The sequence below is a fragment of the Hesperophylax consimilis genome, chromosome 8 (assembly GCF_061612785.1).
Source record: "Hesperophylax consimilis isolate HC1 chromosome 8, BYU_Hcon_1.0, whole genome shotgun sequence".
Classification (NCBI taxonomy): domain Eukaryota; kingdom Metazoa; phylum Arthropoda; class Insecta; order Trichoptera; family Limnephilidae; genus Hesperophylax; species Hesperophylax consimilis.
In genome coordinates, this window is record NC_142843.1 from 25,755,726 (window position 1) to 25,781,092 (window position 25,367).

At 34.8% G+C, this 25,367-nt stretch overlaps 1 protein-coding gene across 1 annotated transcript; it reads right to left on the bottom strand.

Moving 5' to 3' along the window:
• Positions 1 to 243: 243 nt before the first annotated feature.
• Tsp29Fa (Tetraspanin 29Fa) lies at positions 244 to 16,142 on the bottom strand. The gene is made up of 5 exons (XM_089634554.1): positions 15,698 to 16,142; positions 7,857 to 8,045; positions 7,259 to 7,435; positions 6,326 to 6,562; positions 244 to 1,404 (listed from the first exon to the last, which is right to left on the bottom strand). Exons 1-5 carry the CDS (start codon positions 15,764 to 15,766, stop codon positions 1,339 to 1,341), a joined length of 738 nt encoding a protein of 245 aa, XP_089490680.1. The 5' UTR covers positions 15,767 to 16,142; the 3' UTR covers positions 244 to 1,338.
• Positions 16,143 to 25,367: the final 9,225 nt, after the last annotated feature.

Consider the following 25,367-nt stretch of genomic DNA (forward strand, 5'->3'; position numbering starts at 1 on the left):
TTTTTAATGTTCTTAACACATCAAAATCAATACTGTCTACGTATATTTTTATGTGATATGTTAATAATACATAGGTATACAGGAACATCAAAGAAAATAAAATCAAAACTGTTTACGTATATTACTATATGATAGGTTAATAATACATTGGTATATTATGTGATAGGTTAATAATACATAGATATACAGGAACAGCAAATAAAATCATTTGTTTATAAAATAAAAGTAGTAATTTTGGTATTTGTTTTTTTAATTTTTATTTGGAAATATTTTATGAATAGGTTAAACATTTTTTTATTTTATTTTTAAATCACATCAAACACAATAATGATCTTAAAGCTTCCTAAATAATAAATAGTAACAATGGAAAGAAGAATGCAGATATACGTTGAGAAATGAAATGAATTTAAATCTATTTCTAATGGACAAAATTAGAAAAAGTCCAATAATACAAAGTGTGTAGGAGGTTCTTAAAACACAAATTTGCAAAATCAATGAGTAAAAATGTGTTTTTGACCTACTAACCAAAAAACAAAGCACACCAAACGGCATATCCACTCAACCGGGTACAATGCAAAACACTATACATAGTTGCACAAACTACGAAGATTAACTTCGGTGCTGAATTTGTTAGAGGAATGGCTGCGCGGCCTTTTACACATAAAACTTAAATTTAGATTTGAGGCCAAAATACCCGACCAAACCCACTACTACGTACTATCTTGTTTATTTGTGTTTTAAATTATGCCATATTCCATTAAAATTTAATTTTCATGATTTTAGAGGTAACTTTGGTGTTTTTTGTGAGTAACGGTAATTATATTTTAAAAAACTCCCCACCCTCTGTGTTCATATAATGGAATATAAAATTTAAAAAATAAAACACTGTAAAATTTTTTAATTTATATACGACAAATTAGTCGTTTGGAATTTAAATTTACGCCCGTAACATTTTATATTTCATCGTATTTGATTAGTAAATGGAGCAAAACTATTTTTTGAAATAATTATCCTAACTCACAATAATCAGTTGTCTCTAAAATTGTGAAAAATTGAATTCTTTAATGGCCTTGGTTGGGTATTTAGGCCTTAAACTCAAATTTACTCACAAGAACATCCTAAAAATTAGATGGAGCTGCCAAAATTTTTTTAGGGGTCCGGTTCTAGAAGGTTTTTCAGGAGAAAAGATGCAAATCTAAGAAGTTTTCAATTTGATGTTTTTTTTAAATAATTTATCCACTGCTGGTACGGGTACTGGCTTGTTGAAGTTTTATAACGGATTTGAAGGAAATAATATGTATTACTACCGTTATCAGTTTTCAGTCAGTCATCTCTGGTTTAGTCTATGTTCATCTCGTATTTACTTCTTTTTGCTAGATGACAGGCAAATATGATTCCAATAAACTGAAAAAAATACATATAAATCATTATTAATTATTACACACTTAGATTTCTGAAGGATATGACGCATACAAACTAATTCCAAGAAAACTTTTCAAAATCTTGCACATTAAAAGAAAAATCCATAATATTTTCAAAATCAAAAAGGCTAGAGTCTTAAAACGTACAAAATACTTTAATAACATTAATTAAAATTCTGGGATTCTGGCCCGTTAAGTGATGAAAACGGCTATTGTTTTTATGTTTCACAAAGATTATAACATTATTTATCACCGCTTGTGCTATCTATTTGACTATCACGATCACGATAATGCATGCGCTAGATTACATGCCCTCAAAACAATTTACTTCAAGTCATATCAAAGCAGATTGTTTGTCTTCAAATTCACCTGTTTGCAACTGAAATATTTGTGTGGAATTTCCGCATGGTTAGGTACCTCTATATTTCAGTTGCAAATTCACCTGTTTGCAACTGAAATATTTGTGTGGAATTTCCGCATGGTTAGGTACCTCTATATTTCCGTTGCAAATTCACCTGTTTGCAACTGAAATATTTGTGTGGAATTTCCGCATGGTTAGGTACCTCTATATTTCAGTTGCAAATTCACCTGTTTGCAACTGAAATATTTGTGTGGAATTTCCGCATGGTTAGGTACCTCTATATTTCAGTTGCAAATTCACCTGTTTGCAACTGAAATATTTGTGTGGAATTTCCGCATGGTTAGGTACCTCTATATTTTCATTTATAAAAGGTTATTCATTTCAAATTAGTTCGTTTTAAAAAAAGAAAAATAGCTTGTCAAAATCGACTGTTAAAAAAATAACTTTCCCTTTTAACAGGCGGGTGTGGGTACCGCCGCCCCTGGAATCATTTATTGGATAACCAATATTCCGCCATCCACCCCAAGTGGTTCGCTACGTTGGGTGACTTAGAAGGGTGACCCGTGTTCATGTGGGGAGGCTTGTCTAGGTCTCGAAGAATGTGTCAGCCCGCGTGTGTTGGGCCGGATCTGGAGAGGCCGATTGAGGGAACCTTTTGACCTCTCCAGCCGGACTCTCTCGACCCATCGCCTGCATCCTTATACCCTTTTCATTCTCAGAACTTTATCTCCTTCCTTTCATTAAAAAAGACCCTCCAAACAGCATCCCCAAAGGTGACATAGGCCCTTAATGAAATTATTTTCCTCAGGGCCTCCTTTGTGGAGCTAATGTAAAAAAATCATAATCAGATACAAACTATATTTGATTTAATTTCCGAGTCTGTTTTGCCACTATCAATATTTGTGTTTTTTTTTATAAATTACTTAATTTCTTGATTTTACTAGGTATATATATGTTTTCTGTTGTGTAAAAAAATATCATAAAAGATTGCACAGTAAGGTGGAGCGGTCTAGTATGGAGAATTTTTTTTTTCGTAATATAGAATTCAACATACGCGGGATTGGTGCTCCGTTATGTACTTATCTTAAATAAAAAATATAAAAAATATTTATTTATAATTACGACATCGCCACAACTTTGAATTTTTGATAAAAACACTGAAAACACCAATAATGTTCTCCCGATTCTTAGAAATGCTTATAATTATGTTAAAAGAAAATTAGTGTTTATTTATTACCTATGATATAATTACATTATTATTTTATAGTATAATTATAAAGTAGGACTGTAGGAACAGTTGAACTATTCCCACACAGCAACGAATCCTTCTACCCCAAACGCGTATCAAACAGAGCGAAGTGTATCGCGTATCATCTTGGCGAAGTTTCCGATCCGCTAGACATTATCTAGTAGATCGGGGTACTGACGCTATTCCTTCTTGTAGTTTAAACTTTAGACTCACAAAAAAAATGTGCTTCGTCTTCAATTCCTCAAGAAATAATGCAAAGTGAAGCACAACCAAATAATTCTCACCATGAGGTGAAAGACTTCCCTGTTGTGGCCAGAAAACTAGACAGATATTGTATTTCAGATCGAGCAGGAGCTGCAATTGTTTTCGCTGTATTACAAGATGTTGGCTAAATTTCACAGAACGATACATCTCGCGTTGTGGATAGGAGTAAAATTCGTCGAGCTCGAATGGAGAAAAGAACTGCCCTTACTAGTAAGCCGTTAGTAATCGATTCCAATCAATTTGGTTTATACTTCGACGGACGGAAGGACAAAACTTTAAGCATGGAGGACAACCGGCAAAAAATAATAACTGAAGAACATGTTAGTTTAGTAAAAGAACCAGGTAGCAAGTACATGGGACAAATTTCATTAAAAACCGGAAAATCTGAAGCAATAAGTAATGGAATTATTTCATTACTGTCTTCGAAAGATATTGCTTTGGAAAAAATTGTTGCAATTGGATGCGACGGAACTGCAGTCAATACGGGGTATAAAGGAGGTGCTATTCGGCACCTTGAATCACATCTCAAACGGCCTTTACAGTGGATTGTCTGTCAATTACAAGCAAACGAACTCATTTTGCGACATCTCTTTGAGAACATCGACGGAACCACGACTGGACCGCAAAGTTTCACTGGAATTATTGGTAAATCTTTAAATAAGTGTGAACAACTTCCTGTCGTGAAATTTAAAATCATTCAATGTTCATTACTAAATACACAAGATTTAAGTACAAATCAGCTGTAGCTACTGAAAATGTGTAAAACTATTGACTCCGGATTCTGCAATGAAAATTTATCAAAAACAAATCCCGGTAAAATTGTACAATCCAGGTGGCTCACTACAGCGAATCGGATTCTTCGGCTTTAAATTTCTACTCTAAAACCATACAAAAATATGGTAACTTTAACGACATTTGTATTAACAGTTTACGCACCTATGTGGTTCAAAATTAAGACCAAACCATTATGTCTTTCCGGTGCAAGGCATTTACACGAAACAATAGTGCTTTCACGGTATTTGCCCAGTGATTTAAAAGATATTATTGATCCAGTAATCCAGCGTAATGGCTTTTTTGGGCATCACGAAAATATATTGTTAGCCATGTTAAACGACAACCGAAAATACGTAAGAGAGTTGGCGTTGAGAAGAATATTGAAAGCTCGGCAAATGAAAATGCAGTCAGACTTTATTCGTACCTTCAAAGTGCCTATTTGGTGCCTTTCAAATTCATGTTATAAAGTGGGAAAATATAACCAAGCCGCCACTAACCAAATTTGTAAGTGACGAGACAATTTTACAAGCCATTACCGATCACACAATAATTGAGGATGTCATACTACCAATGATAAAGAATTTACCTTGCCACACTTAAGCTACAGAGAGATGTGTGAAAATTGTAACAGAAGCCTCAGCAGTTGTTTGTGGACCCTTGAGGCGAGATGGATTAATAAAAACAAGGTTAGAGTCACGACACCTTATGCCTATTTTTAACACCAAAATGCAGTACCGTTCATAGTAACTTTTGTAATTTTCAAGTTTTTCAGTGCGGTAAATAATATATATACATCTTTTATTTCCACTATTTGTTCCATTCTAACAATCTACGAATGTATTGTCTGTAAAATAAATGGTAAAATACAAATTTTATGTGTGTTTTATTTCGCGTACATGAGTTATAAATACTTAGGTAAAATCGTGAAAATGATAAAATATAAAGCTTTGGCGATGTCCGGGTATTGTGAATATATTTTTTTAATTATTTTTGTTGTAATTTTTAATATATGGAGCATCTTTCCCAACTATGTCGATTTCGAAATTCTCAAAAAAAAAATTCACTCCACCTTATTGCACAGTATTTACATATTGCTTGCTTTTAAGGCATACGAGTTTTAGCGATCGGTAACGAGCAAAACAAAACAAACATCTTGAAAGGTTTGATTGAATAACGCATTCATATTTCATTATCGTTGCGACGACACCATTACAATTGGAATCTATTTTAAAGTTGCGAGATACGAGCATCACCTGCTCGAGGTTCGTAACAATCTCATCGATTATCACAGTCGAGATAAATGGCGTTGGGATGCTAATAATTATAAATTATAATAAGCATTTGTTCAGGACCAATCATAGAATAGGTATAGCATATATTATACTATGAGACAGCAAAATAAAACTAACTAAGGATAAACATACCTACCTAACTAGGTTTATATTTGAAATTTTTACGACAGCCACCAAAATATTCGGCGCTCACTCCGCGTAACTCTCAGAGTTTCTTCCAATCAGACTTACCTCCTCTCTTTATTTTGTTTAGACAAACATACAACAAGAATTAATAGTCAGATATGATTTGAGATTTTCACGGCAAAAGCCTTCTTTAGCCAATGTTTCAATCAGCGTTAGTGTCCTTCATTAGGGCAAATGTACAATTACACATAAAATTAGGATTAAGAGGAAGCTACAAGCCAAAAATTTGTATATTCTTGGTATACCTTATATCGTAGGTAATAGGAATTAAAATCGCTTGACAAATGAGTCTAGAAACGTTCAAATTTCAAGCACAAAACTGGTTTTTATTTATTTTGTAAATAATTTTATAAGAAAGCAAAAAAGTTAATCAAGTGAAACTGTCATAAATAATTTTAGAGATAATTTTAGCGGTATTTTTAAAAAGTTGTTTCCTTTATGCGTTCATACATTTCTATATAAAAAAAATTTTAGTAGTTTACATTTATATTTTTTTATTGAGTAATTTATTTTTTTTATTTGTATTCTACTCAAGCGAAACGATAGGAAAACCTTTAATTTATCTAAAACATATTTTTTAATATTCATAATGTACACCAATTCGTTATAAAGATTTATCAAAATAGAGTTTTGGCATTAAGCTTCGCCTTAATCAATAAAATCAATAAGCCAGAGCGGCAGCAGCACCTAAAATAAGTACCTAAATTTTACCGAGTCAGGTTCGAGAAATCCGTGAGAACTTTGCTTGTTACCGTTTGATTTTTGACAGTAATTTTACCTGAATGATGGCGATGCAAACACCCGTGGCTCCTATGCTGCCGGCATGTTTTCGCAGGAACTCGCTCAGGGCGGGAGAGCATCCAATTTTGTACAGGTTTTCAGATGCCTGTGTACAAGTAATCACTGAGATGGCTCCTGGCCGGGGGGAGCAGCACGATATGGGAAGCCCTTCCTTGAATGTATTATTATCCTGTGTTTTCCAGTCTGTGTAATCAGAAACTCCGCAACACTCGAACTGCAAAAAAATCATAGCCGTTGCTGAACAAGTACGCACTGAATTCTTCTGCCTAATCAATAATTGACGGTGTCCGTGGTCAAGAGGTAAAACTCTCGGATACGCGGGTTCACATCCCGGCGTGCGCAAGTAAATTTTAATTGATTTTTTTAATGTACAATATATTCATTAAAAATAATTTACAGGGTGTTAATATTATTTGGAGAAAAAATTTAGATAAAATGAAGGTTTAGAAAATCAGTAGGAATTGGACAGCTAGGGTCGTTGTGAGGGGTTGAGCGGTTACTAACAAACTAAAATAAAAATCATAGGAGAACAAAATTTCATTTACGTTTTTTACTCCAAATAATGGCAGGAATCAATGGTTAAAGTAAGTCAAGTACGTACTTAACACCCTGTATAGTATATTTGCGACACGTTCCAAAGAGAAAGAAACTCTCAGTATCGCCTTGCCATAGTGGTATTTCTTAGATTTTCGCCAAACAAACTAAAAAATATATATATAATTGACTTCCTGAAAGAGCTTGCGAACCCCTGAGAGGTTTTTCTAAAAAACTATTTAAAAACGGCTTGATTACAAAGTAATGAAATAAAAAAATAAAAACACAAAGGTGGAAACAAAATTCGTGATAACGAATAAAGCGACGGCCGAATGGAGAGACAAATTCTAGAAGCTGTCCTTCGGGAAGAACTTACATCTTGTTGCATTTCATCCCAGATGAGGGTGACGGCCAATGTGTCATTCTTCGCGTATAGGGGAATGCTATCCAGCATGCTCTTCTGGATGAGGCTGCTGGTCCTGTCCCTCAGCACGAATCCGCTGATGCCGGCGGCCACCTCCAGGATGAAGATCCCAATCAGCAGTACCGAAAACTAAAACCAAATATCGGAAGAACAAAGTGTTATTTTGAGATTTTTACGTTGGGACGTGTTAACGCTGGGATAGTGAGTTATAAAGATGTTGTGGAGTTAAGGGGTTGGGATGTTAAGGCGTTGAAGTATTAAGGGGGCAATCCCAATGTGTTAATATATTAATTAAAGGTTGAGGTGTTAAGGTGTTGAGTGGGGGGGCTGGAGGGATATTTGGTATTTTTCAAATAAGTCACACTTTATTAAATATTAATTATAATCGTTTTTCAAGGTTAGCGCGCTCTCTCTAACATTCATATCTACATAGCTCCCTTTCAAACCATCTTCTTCTTCTTTTTGAACGCTTACTATGGAGCCAAGAGTCCGTGGAGTTTGGTCATAGCTCAGCGACAGTCGGCATGTAGTATATTATATAAATACCTACCGTTAATGTCATGCAGTAGTTTTCCTTGATGGCCCCGCAGCAGCCGAAGAAGGCCACGATGAAGATGAGCACTCCGATGGCGATCAGGAAAGCAGGAATGGAGCGGTATGGCTGGTCCAGGAGAGACGAGTAGTTGTCATACTCTGCTTGCACCACGGCTCCCACTGAGATTATGATAATACCAGTTATCTGAAATAAATACCTTACAATGAAGAACCCTACTTTACTTTCTTTTACAATATTAATGCACGGACTGATATAAAATATTTCAAATTTATTAAGAATCTCTTCAACTTAATCCTGTTGAAAACGGTACTGCAGGTCCTTAACGAATGAATTGATTAATTTCCTGTTAATTTTTTTTGTAAAAAAGGAATGTAGTATCGCGATATCAGAACACGTGCTCATAATAATCATTATATTATCGCATTTCGTCATTATATATTATCAGGACAAATCCAGGTGTATGAACACGTATTACGATATATTATGAATGTACTAAAAGTTTAACAGGAAACGGCCTGTAATTCTGTTTTTAATCGCATTTCAATAAATCAGCAATACTCATTTTTCTCCGTGCGCCTCTCACCGTTCAACAAGTTCTTGGCTATCGATAATTGGAGAAAAGGAAAGGCAAATTTATATTTCAATAATATTTATATGGACAGTGGACACACCGCTTAATTTTAATGCAAATGTTGTTTTATTTCTTTAAAAATAACTTTTTCGATTATTTATCTGGCATTTTTTTTGTTGTTAATATGATAAACCAGTAGTAGTGTATTTTGTACTGTACTGCGATATGTAGCTCGGTGGTCGGAAATCCAGGTGTGACCGGCTGGTACGATGACTTACATAATATTATAAAAACAATAACTTCAAGAAAACATAAATGGTTAATATTTAAATTGAAGTAGGTAACTTTAAAACTTTGCAATTTATTATTTTGTAATATTTAAATCAAACAGAGTTATACTGTATTCTGGAAGTGTGGATACTTGCATATTGTCTCCCCTTTTCTCCTCATTTCTTAGGGGAAACACAGCCTCCCCTGCCTCATAGCACGAACCCCTACTGATACATAGGTATAGATATACATTAAAAAATATATAAAACATATCAATTCTTTTATGAAGTCAAAAGAGTGACATGCTTTTCATAAACTACTAACCCTGATGCAAGGGCATGGCTATATCATTACATGGAAGAGTTCGACCTCGGGAGGGGGGGGGGGGTTCGATCCTGGGGAAAGGCGAAAGGGGGAGGGTGGAAAATTTATTAGAAAATTTTTGGGACCTTTACTTATTACTTTCATCACATTGTGTGATGCAAATAATATTGTTGAATTTTCCAGGAATGTAATCTACGAATACGATTCTCTTTATTTCCTACGCAATACTGAGGCGGATGGGGGGAGGGGGTGTGAACCCCCTAAACCCCCCCTTATAGTTAACGAAAACTCAAAACTGAACGCCAAAGGGCTTGCTTCTGAATCATGAAGATGACGATTTATAAAATAAAATAAATTGTGGAATATTGTACGTTCGTAATGTTATTACTTTTGGTAAAAAAATAAGATAAAATTCCGAATATTATCTTATCGACAAATCTAGTGAATCACGGCATCGAATATTTAATATTGATTGCGGAACCTCGGTTCGGTTGCGCCGATGCGATGTCAGGTCCAAAGGTAGAGTTGTTTTAATGCAAACAGGTGTGGACAACTTTCACCGAAACTTATCCACTCGTGCGTCGTATGAGAAGTTTATTATTTCATAACACCAATACTACATTTCCAGAGCACAAACAGGTAAGATGTTTTGTAAGAGAAGTTATTATGAACGTAGTTATGTGATCTGATAATTTCGCATTATTTTTTGATGCGATGCAAGATTGGCAGATTTGGATTTTTGGGTTTAACTTTCAACTGTCCGCAGCCTGATGGGGAGAGCTTATATTAGGGCTATGGTATCCGCGATTTGGGTACGTTGTGAGTCTGTCCGGAGCCAATATTAGGGCTATGATATCCGCAATTTGGGTACGTTGTGAGTCTGTCCGGAGCCAATATTAGGGCTATGGTATCCACAATTGGGGTTTGTTGTGAGTCTGTGCGGAGTCAGTATTAGGGCTGTGCTATCCACAATCGGGGTATTTTCTTTTATATTAACTCCACACAGGAGGCCCTGAAGAAAATAATTTCCCTCAGGGCCTATGTCATCTTTGGGGATATATCCACAATCGGGGTATGTCGTGAGTCTGTCCAGAGCCAGTATTAGGGCTATGATATCCGTAATTTAGGTGAGTCTTATTGTGAGTCTGTGCAGAGCCAGTATAAGCGCTATGGTATCCGCAATTGGGGTATGTTCCGAGGCTGAAGAAAGTGGAAGAGGGCAGGAGATTGGAAAATAGATTAGGAACGTTGGGAACTACCTGGCTGTTCAGATCATACTTACAAACATTTCAGCAACCTTTCACCAGGGCAATACTGAGATTATCTTAATGCGCGATGGTTAGGCATTTAGGATCAAAGGGATTGAAATAACATGTAATATTGGTTGGAAGAGGTAGGTACTATTATACGACTGGCAAATCTACATCACATTTGGGGTAGATTTAGTGGCATAACTTTTTTGATTTCAGCTTTCGTAAATCGAGACTGAAGTTGGAATTTTTTTCAGGTATTTTAAAACAAAATCGGTCGCTGGGGAGTTAGTATCAGTTGTTTAAAGTCTTTTAAATGTATCCATTATTTGTCGAAAAAAATAGTAAAAAGTAAAAATAAATTAAAAATCAAAAAAAGTTTTTTGGGTTCTCTATATGATGTAGATTTACCAGTTTCACGTTTCACGCTTGTACTGCGAGTTTCCGGACACCGTTAAATATGTCGTGCAAATGGTTAAAATATAGCAAATTTTCAAATATGTTTTCATACTTGCATTGTTTTATAAATGAGGGTAATATCGAAAAATAAAATAAAAAATAAATCGAATTTTTACGACGTCGTTTTTGTGAAAAGTTACCTCTAAGTATGATTAAAATATGGAATTATTATGCACCACAATTCTAACCAATGTTCATCCATTGTATGTTGAAAAGGTTATGTAGGTACCTAACACATACCTACACTTATGGGTTACTGCATACCTTCCACTATCTATCTACATAATATAGATAATATATACCCTGTATTTTCATCATAAAATAAAATATAGGTCGTGCTTTTTAGACCTCTATAGTTTTTTCGTATCTGGCATTTCCGGTATATCAGTCAGTCCGTATCCTCACTATGTGCGACATTCCTCGCGCAAATTTAAGCGAGCTAAATCGGCCGCTTAAGCCTTGGCAATACGCAGAATAGTCCCATCTTTGGACACCGAGTCACTCGAAGTAACAAATGTCAAATATGACGTTTACGTAAGTAATTATACGTACTCCAATCTCACCGAAATATACGTAAATTGCATAATTTTATCAGTATGGAGTGTTACATTCGTCGACCGACGGGGGATGTTGATGTTATTAATTGATAACACTGGTCAACACGTTTTTTGTCCCTTTAACGAAAGTAGCCAAATCTGATAGGAAATTTCACGCTGATTTCAGATATGTGATTAGTTTTTTTCTATCACGTCAGGTTTTTATGGGTTTTAAGTTTTACTAAAATGTGTATTAATTCATATTTATTCGTGAGTTATCATTGATTTTTTTTTATAATATGGCAAAACTAGGCTTGAATGTCATTTGAATCTCACAAACATGAAAGAGAACTATGACAACATGAAGCTGCTGTTAACAAAAATTAAATATGTATAATACGAATGGAAAATATGTGGTTATATAAAAGTAATAGGGCTCCTACTAGGACTGCAAGCTGTTTTCTGTGCGAGTGGGACAGCAGAGACAGGAAAGACCAAGGACTGACCTACTAGAAAGCACCTTAAACCTGGCACGAAGAATGTTCAACATGCTCCCTTAGTAAAATCTAAAAATATCTTACTTCTACCCTTACACATTGAATTGGGTTTGATGAAATTTTTTAAAGGCTTGTCTGAGGATGGAAATGGCATGATTTACTTACAGCAAAAGTTTCCTAAGATCAGCGACGCAAAAATCAAAGAGGGAATATTCGTGGGACCACAAATAAGGGAGATCTTGACTGATCCGAATTTTATAACAGTGTTGAGAACAGACGAGCTAGCCGCTTGGTCAGCCTTCAAGAATGTTGTCGAGAACTTTCTTAGAAGTCATAAAAGTGAAGACTATATCAGCATTGTGTCTGAAATTCTCATGGCCTATAAAATATGGGATGTAACATGTCACTAAAAATACACTTCCTTCACTCTCATTTGAATTTTTTCCCCGAAAATATGGGAGATGTCAGTGACGAGCACGGCGAACGATTTCACCAGGACATTGCGGCTATGGAAAAGCGATACCAAGGAAAGTGGAGTCCATCTATGCTAGCAGACTATTGCTGAACCCTACAGAGAGACTCTCAAGATACTCACAAGCGCAAATCAGGAGCAAAAAAAATGAAATTGAATTAGTTTTGAAATTTTGTTAAGTAAGTACCCGTCATACTATGGAAGAATTATGTAAAAAACATTGTTAAATAATAAAAAAACCTGACCTAAAAAAAAAAATTTTGTTTCATTTCGTGTTTATGGATACTATACACATAAAAAAATTAGCTATGCTTAAGGGACTGCACTTAAAAAAATAAATGTTGACCAGTGTAATCAATCTAAAATAGACAAATAGTCTGGTAAGGTACTATACGAGAAATTTGAGAAAGGACAGTGTTTTCAGCGGTTTGTTTGTCATAATTTCATGAATAGTGCATTGACTACAGAAAAAAAATACTATTTAAAATTAGTATACCATCATGCTGATTGAAAAAGGGAACTTTATAAAAAAACTCTCAAATTAGCCCGCCTAAAAAAAATGACATTTTGAAAGGTCTTGATCTCCTGATGACGTGGAGCATAGATGTACCACTCACGCAGCATAGAAAATCAAGTACTTTTCTCTTCTAAAATCATAGTGATATTACTGATATCTAAGCTTATATACGGATTATGTTCCAAGCCGCGCTAAGCTCTATATTCCAACCAAGCCGAGCTTTAAATCAACCGATATACCGGGCCATAAACCTGCAGATTAACTAACTAACTTAATGCTTCATTCTCCCTACCATCCATGCATATTTTTCATTAAATATTTCAAGTAGATTAGATATCGTATATTGGATATCTATTATAATAATTAAAATAATAAAACACTTATTCCAAGCACAATCACTATACCTCAATTCCAGAGTCTATCTAAGGAGAAAATTGAGTAAATATCTCAAATTATCTCTTCAAGTTATCCTCTTAAAAACGGGACTGCAAGCCGCTTCCTGATAAAGTGTTGATAAATTATAAATTAACATCGTTCATCCACCTCAATAATATATCATGACATGTTAGGACTTTTATGGACACGTGTTCGTACATTGTGACAAAACATTGGTATTTTACTTAAAGTTTATCAGGATACCTATCAATTCATTCGTTAATGGCCTATAATTCCGTTTTCAACATGAATAAGAGATTTTTAATAAATTAGCAATATTTTTATCAGGAAGTTTTCACCGGGTAATCGAAAATTTTTGATATTTAATAAATAATGTAACTGAGGCGTATGTGTGGTAAAGCCATATATGATCGTGTGAGAAATGTGGAGATCGTAAGCGTAATGACTAAGATTAAGAAAGGGACGCTTAGATGGTTTGGGCATGTAGAGCGAATGAACGAAGAAAGGAGTGTAAGTGTGATATATGACGCAAATGTTAATGGCACAAGTCAGGGATGCCCGAGGAAGACATGGCACGATCAAGTGAATCAGATACTTGATTCGGTTCATGTTTTTTCTGAATAATAAGTCTGAGAGTATGTATGAACGTGAATGAGGCAATGAGTGTGTGCCAAGACCGAGTTGTTTAGCGGCCTGTCCTCTCTGCCTACCCCTTCGGGAAACAGCGTGACGGTTGGTTAGTTTGTTATCAGTTATCAAATGATGACAACTTTATTATTTCATTACGCTGTGTCTCATCGTATATTCGTGCAATTCAATAGATTATAAATAATCTACCTCGATTCTAATTCATCCGATTAATTTTCAACTGAATATTTTAGGAATCGAAGATTTTCCAATACGTCGAAAAGCGATTGTTCGATTATGTCCGTCAACCTCTTACCAATATCTTTGACGAAAGCCTAAATAAAACCCCCGCCAAAAGTTTTAAAATTATGACATATTGTGAAACATCATTATGAATGTGTAGAAAAACTTTATTTGTGAAAACCTTTGATAATTTGTGTAGATTATCTTCTATAATGTTTAATATGTATCAAACAAATGATTCATTATTATTTTAGTGATAATACATTATCGGTTGGAGTTGGAAGATTATTAATTTGTTTTCTCTTGATATCGCGACATATTTTCGCATTATCTATATCTTCTGTATTTTTAATTTCTCTTTTTTCGGTAATGAATGAATGCAAATCATGGAAGCGGAAATTAACCTACTTCCCGACATCCGACCTGAAACCCGGCAGATACACTCGTTGTCAATGACAATGCATTATATCAACTTTTGGTGGCAATCACGAACATACACGCATTTCTCTTGAATTTATCTTCATTTGAAGTGAAATCAAACGAAACTGCGATATATAAATGCTACGTTATTTTTAACATTCTCTGAAATCGGATGACATTACAGCAGTTAATTTACGAAATAAATGTCGGTCCTACCCAATCGGTATCTGGCTCACTTGTTAGCGCGGTTGACTACCGTCTCTGGGGAGGAAGGTTCAATCTTCAGGCAAATCAAAAAATATATATTTTTGAATAATATATCGATTAATAAAAATAGATTTTTCTAGAATACGACGAGTTAGCCATTCCAATATCACGTGCAACCAAATTTGGCAGGTACCTAATTTGATCGCAAAGTAAGTACCTGCCTAAATAATCGACATAATATAAAGCGTTTTCAAGAAGCCTCCTTTCCGTCATATTCCTACCTACTTAATGATAAAAAAATTAAAATGTACGTTCAATCACTTGAAAACAGTTTAAATAAAAAGTCTTTGTTAGATTTTAAAATTATTAGACACTAGCTGTACCCCGCCACGAGTTTCTGTTTCTCAGTCTATCTATGCAGGTAGAGAAAAAGCATATTGCTTTTACGTCCAACAAATGGCGCTTTAAAAATAAAAAAACATGTTTTTGCCTGTCACAGGTGAAATCTATATAATGGTGGCCGGATAAATCATCAACATGATAATTCATCACATCTTTAAAAAGTTATATAAAGTCATGGAAAGTGATGAAACAAAAACTTTATTAACGTTAAGTAGGTTAGGTTAGGTTTGGTTTAATTTTTTTTTCATATTTTCTAATGACTTTAGGTATATCACTTTTTAAAAGTGTGTTGATTTGTCACAGTGTTGAGTTATCATGGAACCCTATATAATATAGGTATATAAAACACGCGTATTCAAATGCAACGTCGTATCAAAAATTAAAAGCAATAATTGAATAACTTTTGGAAAAAATTAAAGATTTTAACAACGACCATTTACATTTTAATTTATATAGATGACTAAAAAAGTTCGCCCGACAACAACAGTATTTTAAACAATTGAGTAAAGAAACTATATTTTATGTCTTCTGAGAACCACAGATATAAATTATAATGCCCAGTATGCCCACACCTGTGAAACTAGGTAGAAATAAAACAAAATGATCGTGCAGCAAGATAAAAACTCAATAATCATGAAACTTACCACAAATGCGAGATTGAAGATGAACAACATGTACTTCACACAGGAAGTTAAAACTGAAAAGTCCGCCATTATACTAATTTATACCACAAATTAACTAAAACAAAACGTATTTCGCATCTATGTTGACGCGTAGCACCTTCGCACTTGTACAAATATCACGATATGAACGTTATAATAGGTGCTGGCCTTATCGTCTCAGCTAAATTATCAACTTACGAACCGGTATCGACTGTTATCTGAATCTGCCGCTTGACACATTATCGGCCAGTGTTTTAGGGGATTTCATTTCGTTTTGTTTGCACCACACTACTTATAAATACTAAAGATAACTAAATAATGATAAAAAAACATTTTTGGCTTATTGCTGTTCAGCAGCGCTTGGTATGCGCTAGGCTACGTAATGGTTACACCAGATACATAAATAAACCACTCACACCAGATATATTCATAAAATACAACTGGTTTCCACCGTGTATTGTGGCACGTCACTCCTACCTGCATGTGTGCCTACCCTACTTGAATATTTATTATTTTCTTAGTTCCGCGATTATATTAACGACATAACGACAATTATTAAAACTAAGCATTGTTGTAATTTGTTCACAATTATTTAAAATAAACTATTTACCACTTCTAGAAATAATATTGTATACCACAGACATAGGAATTTCATATGTCTATGTTGTATACTTAGTAGGTAGTAGCTTAGTTTAGGGTTGTCTACATCCAAGGTTCATAGAAAATGTATTTAACAAGGGTAGCCCATCCAGGGGATAGAGCGGTGATTGGCTAGAAAATCGTGACGTAAATAGAAACCTATTTTCCACTGCGAGATTTTAATTTACTGCAATACAAATGGCGTCATGCGACTCAGAATTCATTTGCAATGATTTATTTATAATGCTTTGGTAATATTATACTAATTATTATATTAAAACTTATGTTCGGAAAAGGAAAAATCCCAGGAACATTCGCAGTGTAACTTATGCATTGATGATGCAGAATCGAGGTTATTTATTAGTACATATTGCCTTTGAAGACATTAAAATATTCAAACTGAAAGATTCATTTAGCAAACTATCATGGATATGACAGGGAAAATGTTGAGAATAATTGTATTTATACAAAGAGTCGCACATGATGGTAGATACTTTCAGTATCACCTTGGTGAAAGTCGTGAAAGAATACCATTCGAAATGGAAGCGTTGCTTGAAATAGCTTTAGCCGTGTTTTGTGACCATGGGTAAATAGCCAGACCTTCCTCTACCCCATTTCCTTCCCCTCCCCAAATTCTTTTAATCACGGCTAAATGAAATAATACAATTTATTTATTATACAACATAATTATACCGAAATAGCGCAAATTTCAGCATGGAATTCTTACAAGTATTTTTTGAACATCAACTCCGCACAAGAAGCTCGAGAAAAATAAATTCTTCTGGGCCTATGTCATTTTTGGAGATGCTGTGCAGAGGGTCTTTGAAGAGACCCATGTTGTAGGAGTGAAAAGTATTTCCACAACCGAAATCAAGAACGAGTCGTAGAAACGACCCGTTCTCGTGAGAAAATAGACAAAATGGCTACCAAATTCGTAAAAAAGGTACCTACTATTGCCAATGATAAATTTTAAAATGGTGATGTAGACCAAGGTTCGTAGAAAATGTATTTAAGGCGATGCACCACGTCGTGTAGTATTTTAAATCGAGCCGTTATCAATAACACCCCTTACGTAGATGGCGATAAGGTTTAAATTCCCGCTTAACACCATCCGCCAGTTTTGATTTATGCAAGAAAAAAACATGACCAAAAAGTGACTTTTATTTTATTTTGTGGATGTTCAGGCATAAATATTTATATTTTTCCGATCATTTTATAAATAACTTAATTTTCCATATTATACAATAAAATCATAACCGAAAATTGGTTCGTAAGTAGGAGATTTTGAACTTTAAAGCAGTTTTCATAGGCCTAAGGACATTATTTTTTTCTGGGCTTATAAAAAGACTTAGACTTAAAGAAAATACTCGATTGTTTCAAAGGCCAAGATGTATTCTACTCGCAGTATTTAATTAAAGCATCTGAAACATTTCTAGGCGACCAAATTTTCAAACCAAAAATACATGATTTTGCATTACTACGTAGTGCATCGCCTTAAGAGGGTTTTTTCGGAAAAAACGAATCGGACCATATCCGTATTAATGATGTAGATTGCAGTCGATCAGTAGAGTCCGAAAGAAACGAAATCATTCACGTTTTATTAGGTATGTAATATTATTTTTTGGTGAATCTAAGTTAATTTCCCCGCACTTATGTTTATGTTTATACATACGAGTCAAATTAAATGTTATTTTTTAAGTGACAAAATATGGTAATCAGTAGTGAAGACTAGCGCATTATCTTTGCACTGGAATGTCATTACATATGAAGTCGACATAATGTATTTTTTAATAGTAACAATATGGTGTATAGTAGTGATAGGTGGAAAAAGTCAGAAAAAGTTCCTGAGGAAAAATGGCACGATCAAGTGAAACAAATCCTTTAAAATAACTTTTTTTAATTCTTACGGCGAAGCTTAGTGCTAAATCACTATTTTGATTAAGCTTTATAACGAATTGGTGTACAATATGAATAAAAAAAATATGCTTTAGATAAATTTTGATTGAAAGAGTAAGAAAGGAGACAAAGGATAAAATATGGAATGTGCAAGGTGCTTTTATGAGTGGAAGGGGGTGCATGGACCAGATCTTCTCATTGCGTATGCTCACCGAGAAGTTTCTGGCAAAAAACCAGAAACTTTTCTGTGCCTTTGTAGATCTACAAAAAGCATACGACCGAGTCGACAGGAAAAAGCTATGGAAGGTGTTGTCCAAGTATGGAGTAAATACAAATCTGACGCAATTGCGTCTCTGTATGAGGGAAGCGTTGCATGTGTTAAGGTAAACGGTGGTTTTACGGGGTGGTTTGATATCACAAAAGGTGTTAAACAAGGCTGCGTAATGTCACCGTGGTTATTCAATTTATACATGGATAATTGTATGCAAGAATTGAAAGAGGTGGGATTGGGCGCGAATTTGAATAATTTGAAAGTATGTTGCCTGTTGTATGCTGATGATGCGGTGCTGATTGCTAATAGTATAGAAGATCTACAGTCTCTCGTGTCTAGGATGAACGAAGTATGCGTGAAGAATGAGTTAATGATGAATGTAAGTAAGTTTAAAGTAATGGTGTTTGAAAGAGAGAGTACGAAAACAGTGTGCAATATAATTGTGAATGAGGAATACTTGGAGCAGGTGGATGAGTTTGTGTATTTAGGAAGTATGTTTACGAGAGATGGGAAGGCTGACAGAGATATTGAAAGAAGGGTAAATGCAGGTAATTCCGTTAATGGAGGACTAAACGCCGTTGGCGCTAACAAAAAATTGTCCAAAGAAGCGAAGTTAGCAGTCCACAACGGAGTGCTGGTACCTACCTTGATGTATGGAAGTGAGGCATGGAACTGGCAAAGAAAGGATGAAAGTAGATTGAATGCTGTTGAAATGAGATCCCTGAGGCGTATGTGTGGTAAAACCATGTTTGATCGTCTGAGGAATATGGAGATCCGCAAAGAGTGCAAGGCTGATGTAAGCGTAATGAGTAAGATTAAGAAAGGGACGCTTAGATGGTTTGGGCATGTAGAGCGAATGAGCGAAGATAGGAGTGTAAGGAAGATATGTGATGCAAATGCGAATGGTAGCAGAAGTCGGGGACGCCCGAGGAAGACATGGCACGATCAAGTGAATCAGATACTCGAGTCGGGCCATGTCAAGAGTCAGAATAATAGAAGAGTATGTATGAGACGATGTATGAATGTGAATGAGGCAAGAAGTGTGTGTCAAGACCGAGTTGTTTGGCGGTCCGTCCTCTCTGCCTACTCATGCGGGGAAACGGCGTGATTGTTAGTTAGTTAGTTAGTGCTTTAGATAAATTGAAGGTTTTCCTATCGTTTCGCTTGAGTAGAATACAAATAAAAAAATAAATTACTCAATAAAAAATATAAATGTAAACTACCAAAAAATATATATTTTTTAATAGAAATGTATGAACGCGTAAAGGAAACAAGTTTTAAAAAATACAGTATTATAACTAAGATTATCTGTGACAGTTTCACTTGATTAATTTTTTTGCTTTCTTATAAAATTATTTACAAAATAAATAAAAACCAGTTTTGTGCTTGAAATCGAAAGTTTATAGACTCCATTTGTCAAGCGATTTTGATGCCTATTACCTACGATAGAAGGTATACCAAGAATATATGCATTTTTGGCTTGTAGCTTCCTCTTAAGATGGCACGAGGGATATTAAAATATTTAATGGTTTTCTGCATTTTCGAAGTTGCCTGTGGCCATAACAGCATCAAAAATGTTCTATCTTACTCAGTTAAAATCAAATATTCAAAACATATTTTTCTTACTTTATAACTGTTTATAAACAATTAGTTTTCAATCTCTAAATAATATAAAATAAAGTCCCTATCCGCGTCTGTCTGTTTGTGCGCTTAGTTCTTTTAAACTACTCAACGGATATTGATATCATTTAGAAAATTTCTTCCGAATGGTTTACATATATAAAACACGCAAATTGTATTAATGGAAGGTAGAGAAAAGTCGATGTTTATTATTTATTTATTATAATCAAGTCGTAAAAATATTTTTTTCGAGCACTACATTGCTAAAGTTGGCTAAACCTTATGAGGTATATTATTTTGGTACTACGGAATTGTATATCTTAAAAAAGCCAACAGAAAAGTTCGTGGTGATGTATGCTATCATAACCCCCTGGAATGCCGGCTCAACAACTCTCCACTCCTGTCTGTTTGTGCGTTTAGTAGAGGTTCCCAAACTTTTTTGTGTCGTAGACCCCTTGCCATGTTTTTCGGTTTTTGGTAGACCCACTACTTACCTGATATTGATTTTTTGTAAATTTCTAACTGTAGTTCAATTTTAGTGTTAAAAACTTTATGTAAAAACACATATTAAGTTTTATACATTTATTTATTGAATTAAAATTAAAAACTGCTCAAAATAAAATTTTGAATCTGTTATATAAAATAAACGTAACATAAAATAAACTAATCATTAAGTAAATATTTTTAGTGGGAAGTGAGGTGAAGGAAGGGAAGTGAATCTGATGCTTTAATAATAAATTATCAGCATTTGGCGTCAATTTTGTAAGGTTTTAATCTTAAATCTCCTCGGCTAATGATGTCCAGTCTGTTTCTTTTTTTCGTTAGGAGATTGGTAACAGCGCTGAACCCCCTTTCAACGAAGTATGACGATGGAAAGGAAATTAAAAATTTCCTCACTAATACAGATAAGTAACGGGTATGTTTTTTTGCAGCCAGAAGTGCTGATATCCGTGCTTAAACTGAACCTTAAGTTCTTCGTTTGTACTTATTTCAGTCAGTTCCTCTTATATTATGACATTCGTTTCTTCTATGTCACCATATGGGTTAATTATCCACGGTGGTATTACCATAGTCAAAACATCCTCAAACCTAGTTTCAAAATCTGAATATAGGGCATTTAAATGTTGAACGTAGGATGAAAAGTCGTCTTCCTGGCAGTTTGTCTGTGACAAATTAGGGAACTGGGAAAATTCGCCCCGTCCAATATTTTGCTTCATTAGTTTAACTCTGGCAAGAAACGCTGACAAGATGGATAAATTTTGTAAACAAATCTGTTAAATAGGCGATGTCTGTTTTCCACTTCATTAAATGGTCTTTTAAAATTTTATCTTTAGTATCCAGAAATTCTAAAATAATCTCAAAAAGTGCAAAAAATCTTGTCCAACATAAGCCTTTCGACAGCCAACGTACTTCAGTGCGGAGTAATTGATGAAAGTGTTCGTCATTATCTTCACACAACTGCGCAAATAACCGCGTATTCATTGCGTTGCTTCGGTTTACTTAATAGGTACTTTTATAAATAATGTATATGTCTTTATATTATAAGATAGTATAATGTAGGTAAATAGGTACTATCAGTGTATATTGAGATCCACTATCGTGGGTCCCCATTTTCATTTCATGGACCCCCAAATTTTTTTTTCGCTGACTTGCAGGTTCTCATAGACCCCTGGGGGTCGATATAGACCACTTTGGGAATCACTGATCTAAACAATGCAACGGAATTCGACAAGGTTTGCAATGTCATTTAGAGAAATTATTCCGGAAGATTTATATATCTAATACACATATTGTTTTTTATAGAAAGTAGAGAAAAGTCTATCCTAGAATTAAAAACCTCAAAACTTTACTCCAAATCATTCATAACCCCGAACAACGCCGGGTACACGTCGGCTAATAAATGATAAATCTACCATTAAATGTTTTTCATCTGTGGTCTAGACGAAAAGAAAAAAAATATTTTGTCATTTCAAACATTCATTTTGTCATTTCATTGACGGCCGGCATAGTCCAGTGGTAACGCATTGGACTGCCATTCCGAAGGTCGCGGGTTCGAACCCGGCGTGCGCAAATAAATTTTATTTTATTAATTTGTGTTATTTCACAATTAATTAATTAAAATAATATATAGTATATTTGCGGTACGTTCCAGAGTGGAAGATACAACCAGTATCGCCCTGGTGTAAGACCACCATTTAGAATTGAAACGTTGCTCCAAATGGCTTTAGCCGTGTTTAGTGACTAGATCTGAATAGCCAGGTACTTCCCCACCTTCCTCTTTCCCTTCCCCACTTACCTTCAGCCTCACAACATCCCCCAATTGGGGATGCCATAGTCTCACTGGCTCCAGACGGGAGCAGTTGGGACTCTTGTAAGGTATTCACTATAAAAATAAAAAAAATACACCACCAAATTTATAATTTTTTATAAAATATCAATGTACCTTATATACATGTATATAAGTCCCTACTGCTCCCAACCTTCTGGAGCCAGTGAGACTATGGCATACCCAATTGGGGTATATTGCGAGGCTGAAGGTAGTGGGGAGGGGAAGGAGATGGGGAAGAGGAAGGTGGGGGAGTACCTGGCTATTCAGATACGGTCACCAAACACGGCCAAAGCCATTTCAAGCAACGTTTCAATTCTGAATAGTGTTGTTACACCAGGGCGATACTGAGGGTATCTTCCACTCCGGAACGTGATGCAAGTATACTATACAGGGTGTATCGGCACGTACCCGACAAACTTTAACCAGCTATTCCTTAGCATATTTGGAGTAAAAAATCTTATGTGCACTTTGCTGTCCGGTAACGTTTATTTTAATAAAAAAATTATCATTCATATTTTCACCACATGTCACCACTGTTTTATCCTTTGTCAAAGTTTGAAAACCCATCTGGCAATATTTTATTAGAATTCCGTTGAATAATGCACGTGTGTACCTATATTGGCGCACTTTTACAATCACAACGAAATGGCACGGCAACATTCGTCTCATTTTTAACTATTATTATTTAGTGTGTGCGAAAGAGCGAAGACGCTTTTCGACAGACTTGCTTATAACAGCTGTTGAACACGAAACGCAATGCCAATGACAGTGATGTAGTGTGGAAATTTTTAATTTTTTTGTTTTTAATTGAAAAAAAAATGCTACCGGACAGCAAAGTGCCCATAACATTTTTTATTACAAATGTGCTAAGGAATAGCTGGTTAAAGTTTGTCGGGTTAGTGCCGATACACCCTGTATATTACTTTAAATGAATAAATTGTGAAATAACACAAATTAAATTAACTTTCTCACGCCGGGATTAGAACCAGCGACCTGCGGCTTGCTAGTTACCCACGGAGGCCGTCAAATGATAACTTGGAAAGAGGCATTTTCTTAAAAAAATCATCTTAAGGGTATTTTAAGTATTATGCCTCCCTGAACCCCGCTCTCGGCAGCCCTGTCTGTTGGCTTGAGTTCCAGGATACCCTGGCCGAGGGCCCTGGTCTCGTGCCCCGCGGGCCCAGAGGATAAAGACGGAACTGCAAGGGGGCCCTTGAGGAGCACGGCAGGGCAGTAAGCATTTGCTGAAATGCTGACCAATAGATCCACCCCTGGTTAACACGAATTATCAATTTCATATTGCATGGGTGCTGTTAGTCTAGCTGTTTTGATGTTGGTTGTTAAGTGTAATAAAACTTAAAAAACTAGCAAAAAAAAAAACAAAAAAAAATTCTAAAAAGAACTTGACTGCTAATTAAAAAATATTGTCTCAGTATTGAGTATATCAGACTGAGAGTAGTGAAGTCCTGTTTTAACTCGCCTATTTGGCATTTCATGTCTGTATATTTATTAGTTACGTTCCGGTTCTTGATTCAAATTGGTCGCCGTTTTAACCTGTCGTGCGCCGCATTAGCCGATCAAGTATCAAAAAAATCATTTCTATGAATATTCTTGTGGCTATTTGGGGGAAAATATTTATGGTAGATTATAAAACACTTCGCTATTGCTAATGTCTCTCTCGGGCGACTCCGACATCTTCCACCATTCACTACTGTATACCACAATGTTACTGTTAAAAAACTACATCACATCGACATTAATTCGACTCAGTATCTCATTCCTGTGCAAAGATATTGCGTTAAGTATTCTTTGTACATTCCTGACTTCTACCATTCAAACTACTCTCTAAACACTCCTGGCACTAATAAGAACAAACGTGGAAATTTTTAGCAATATTGGTGAACTACTTTTTGAGTTTTGCAAACGCAAATATACACAGGCTGAGTTTTTATATATAAACACGTTATCTGGTAAGACTTTACAATTCACAAAACATAATTTTGCAAAAACAAATAAGTTATTACGAAAATAGAATCAGCTGGCGCACGATGAAAATTTGACACTGGCACACAACGGGTTAATAGTTTAGTAAAGATTCTTTTTTTAAATTTAATGTGAAATTTTTGGGCGAAATCTGATTTTGATAATAAGAGAAAAATAAAAACATACTTCTTTGTAATATACCTAATAGTTGAAGAAATTTTGCATTATGACGATACTTGCAATACCTACTAAGTAGGACACAATAACAACAATGAAAAATATTTATGTCATTTTTTATTTGGTAAATGAATTCAATAAAGGAAAAATCTAACAGATGGATTGGTACCTATTTATCTAAATAAAATAATTGATGGAATAATACTCTGTTAACCTAACACATGTTCATTCCATGGGTCTCGAAACAAATATTATTATAAATTGTGCAACTGTTATAATAATAGAAAGAGAAAATTTTGGCTAACATTGTTATTAACAATAACGTTAACCTTTTTATTAGATGAACTAATGAAAATTATTAAATATTTTTCCAAATAAAAACCAATGAACATAGTCAATACCATTAGTTGTATTATTATGGACCAACCTAAAACTATTTAGAAAGCCTTGTGAGTATTTAGAAACAATAGAAGTATGAATTCTGTAAATAATACTACATTTTCTGTACAATCTACGTAAGATTCTTGAAAACTAAAAAAATGTTGGTGAGTTGTGTATTAATTGCACACAACACAGTTGCATTGGATATTACAATTAAAAGTAGCAAACTTATTATTATTATATCTAGAATTTGCTACATAGTGTATTCATACTTTTCAATCTTAAGGTAAGTGAACAAAATTATAATGTACTTTAATATGGAACAATTTTTAAGACAAGATATTATGTGTTATTCT

Excerpts from the sequence above, each read along its gene's own strand:
- Tsp29Fa (XM_089634554.1), bottom strand. The coding sequence starts at position 15,766 with ATGGCGGACTTTTCAGTTTTAACTTCCTGTGTGAAGTACATGTTGTTC. Across the intron at positions 7,436-7,856 it reads ACTACTGCATGACATTAACG|TTTTCGGTACTGCTGATTGG; the intron begins GTAGGTATTTAT and ends ATTTGGTTTTAG. Across the intron at positions 6,563-7,258 it reads GGGATGAAATGCAACAAGAT|TTCGAGTGTTGCGGAGTTTC; the intron begins GTAAGTTCTTCC and ends ATTTTTTTGCAG.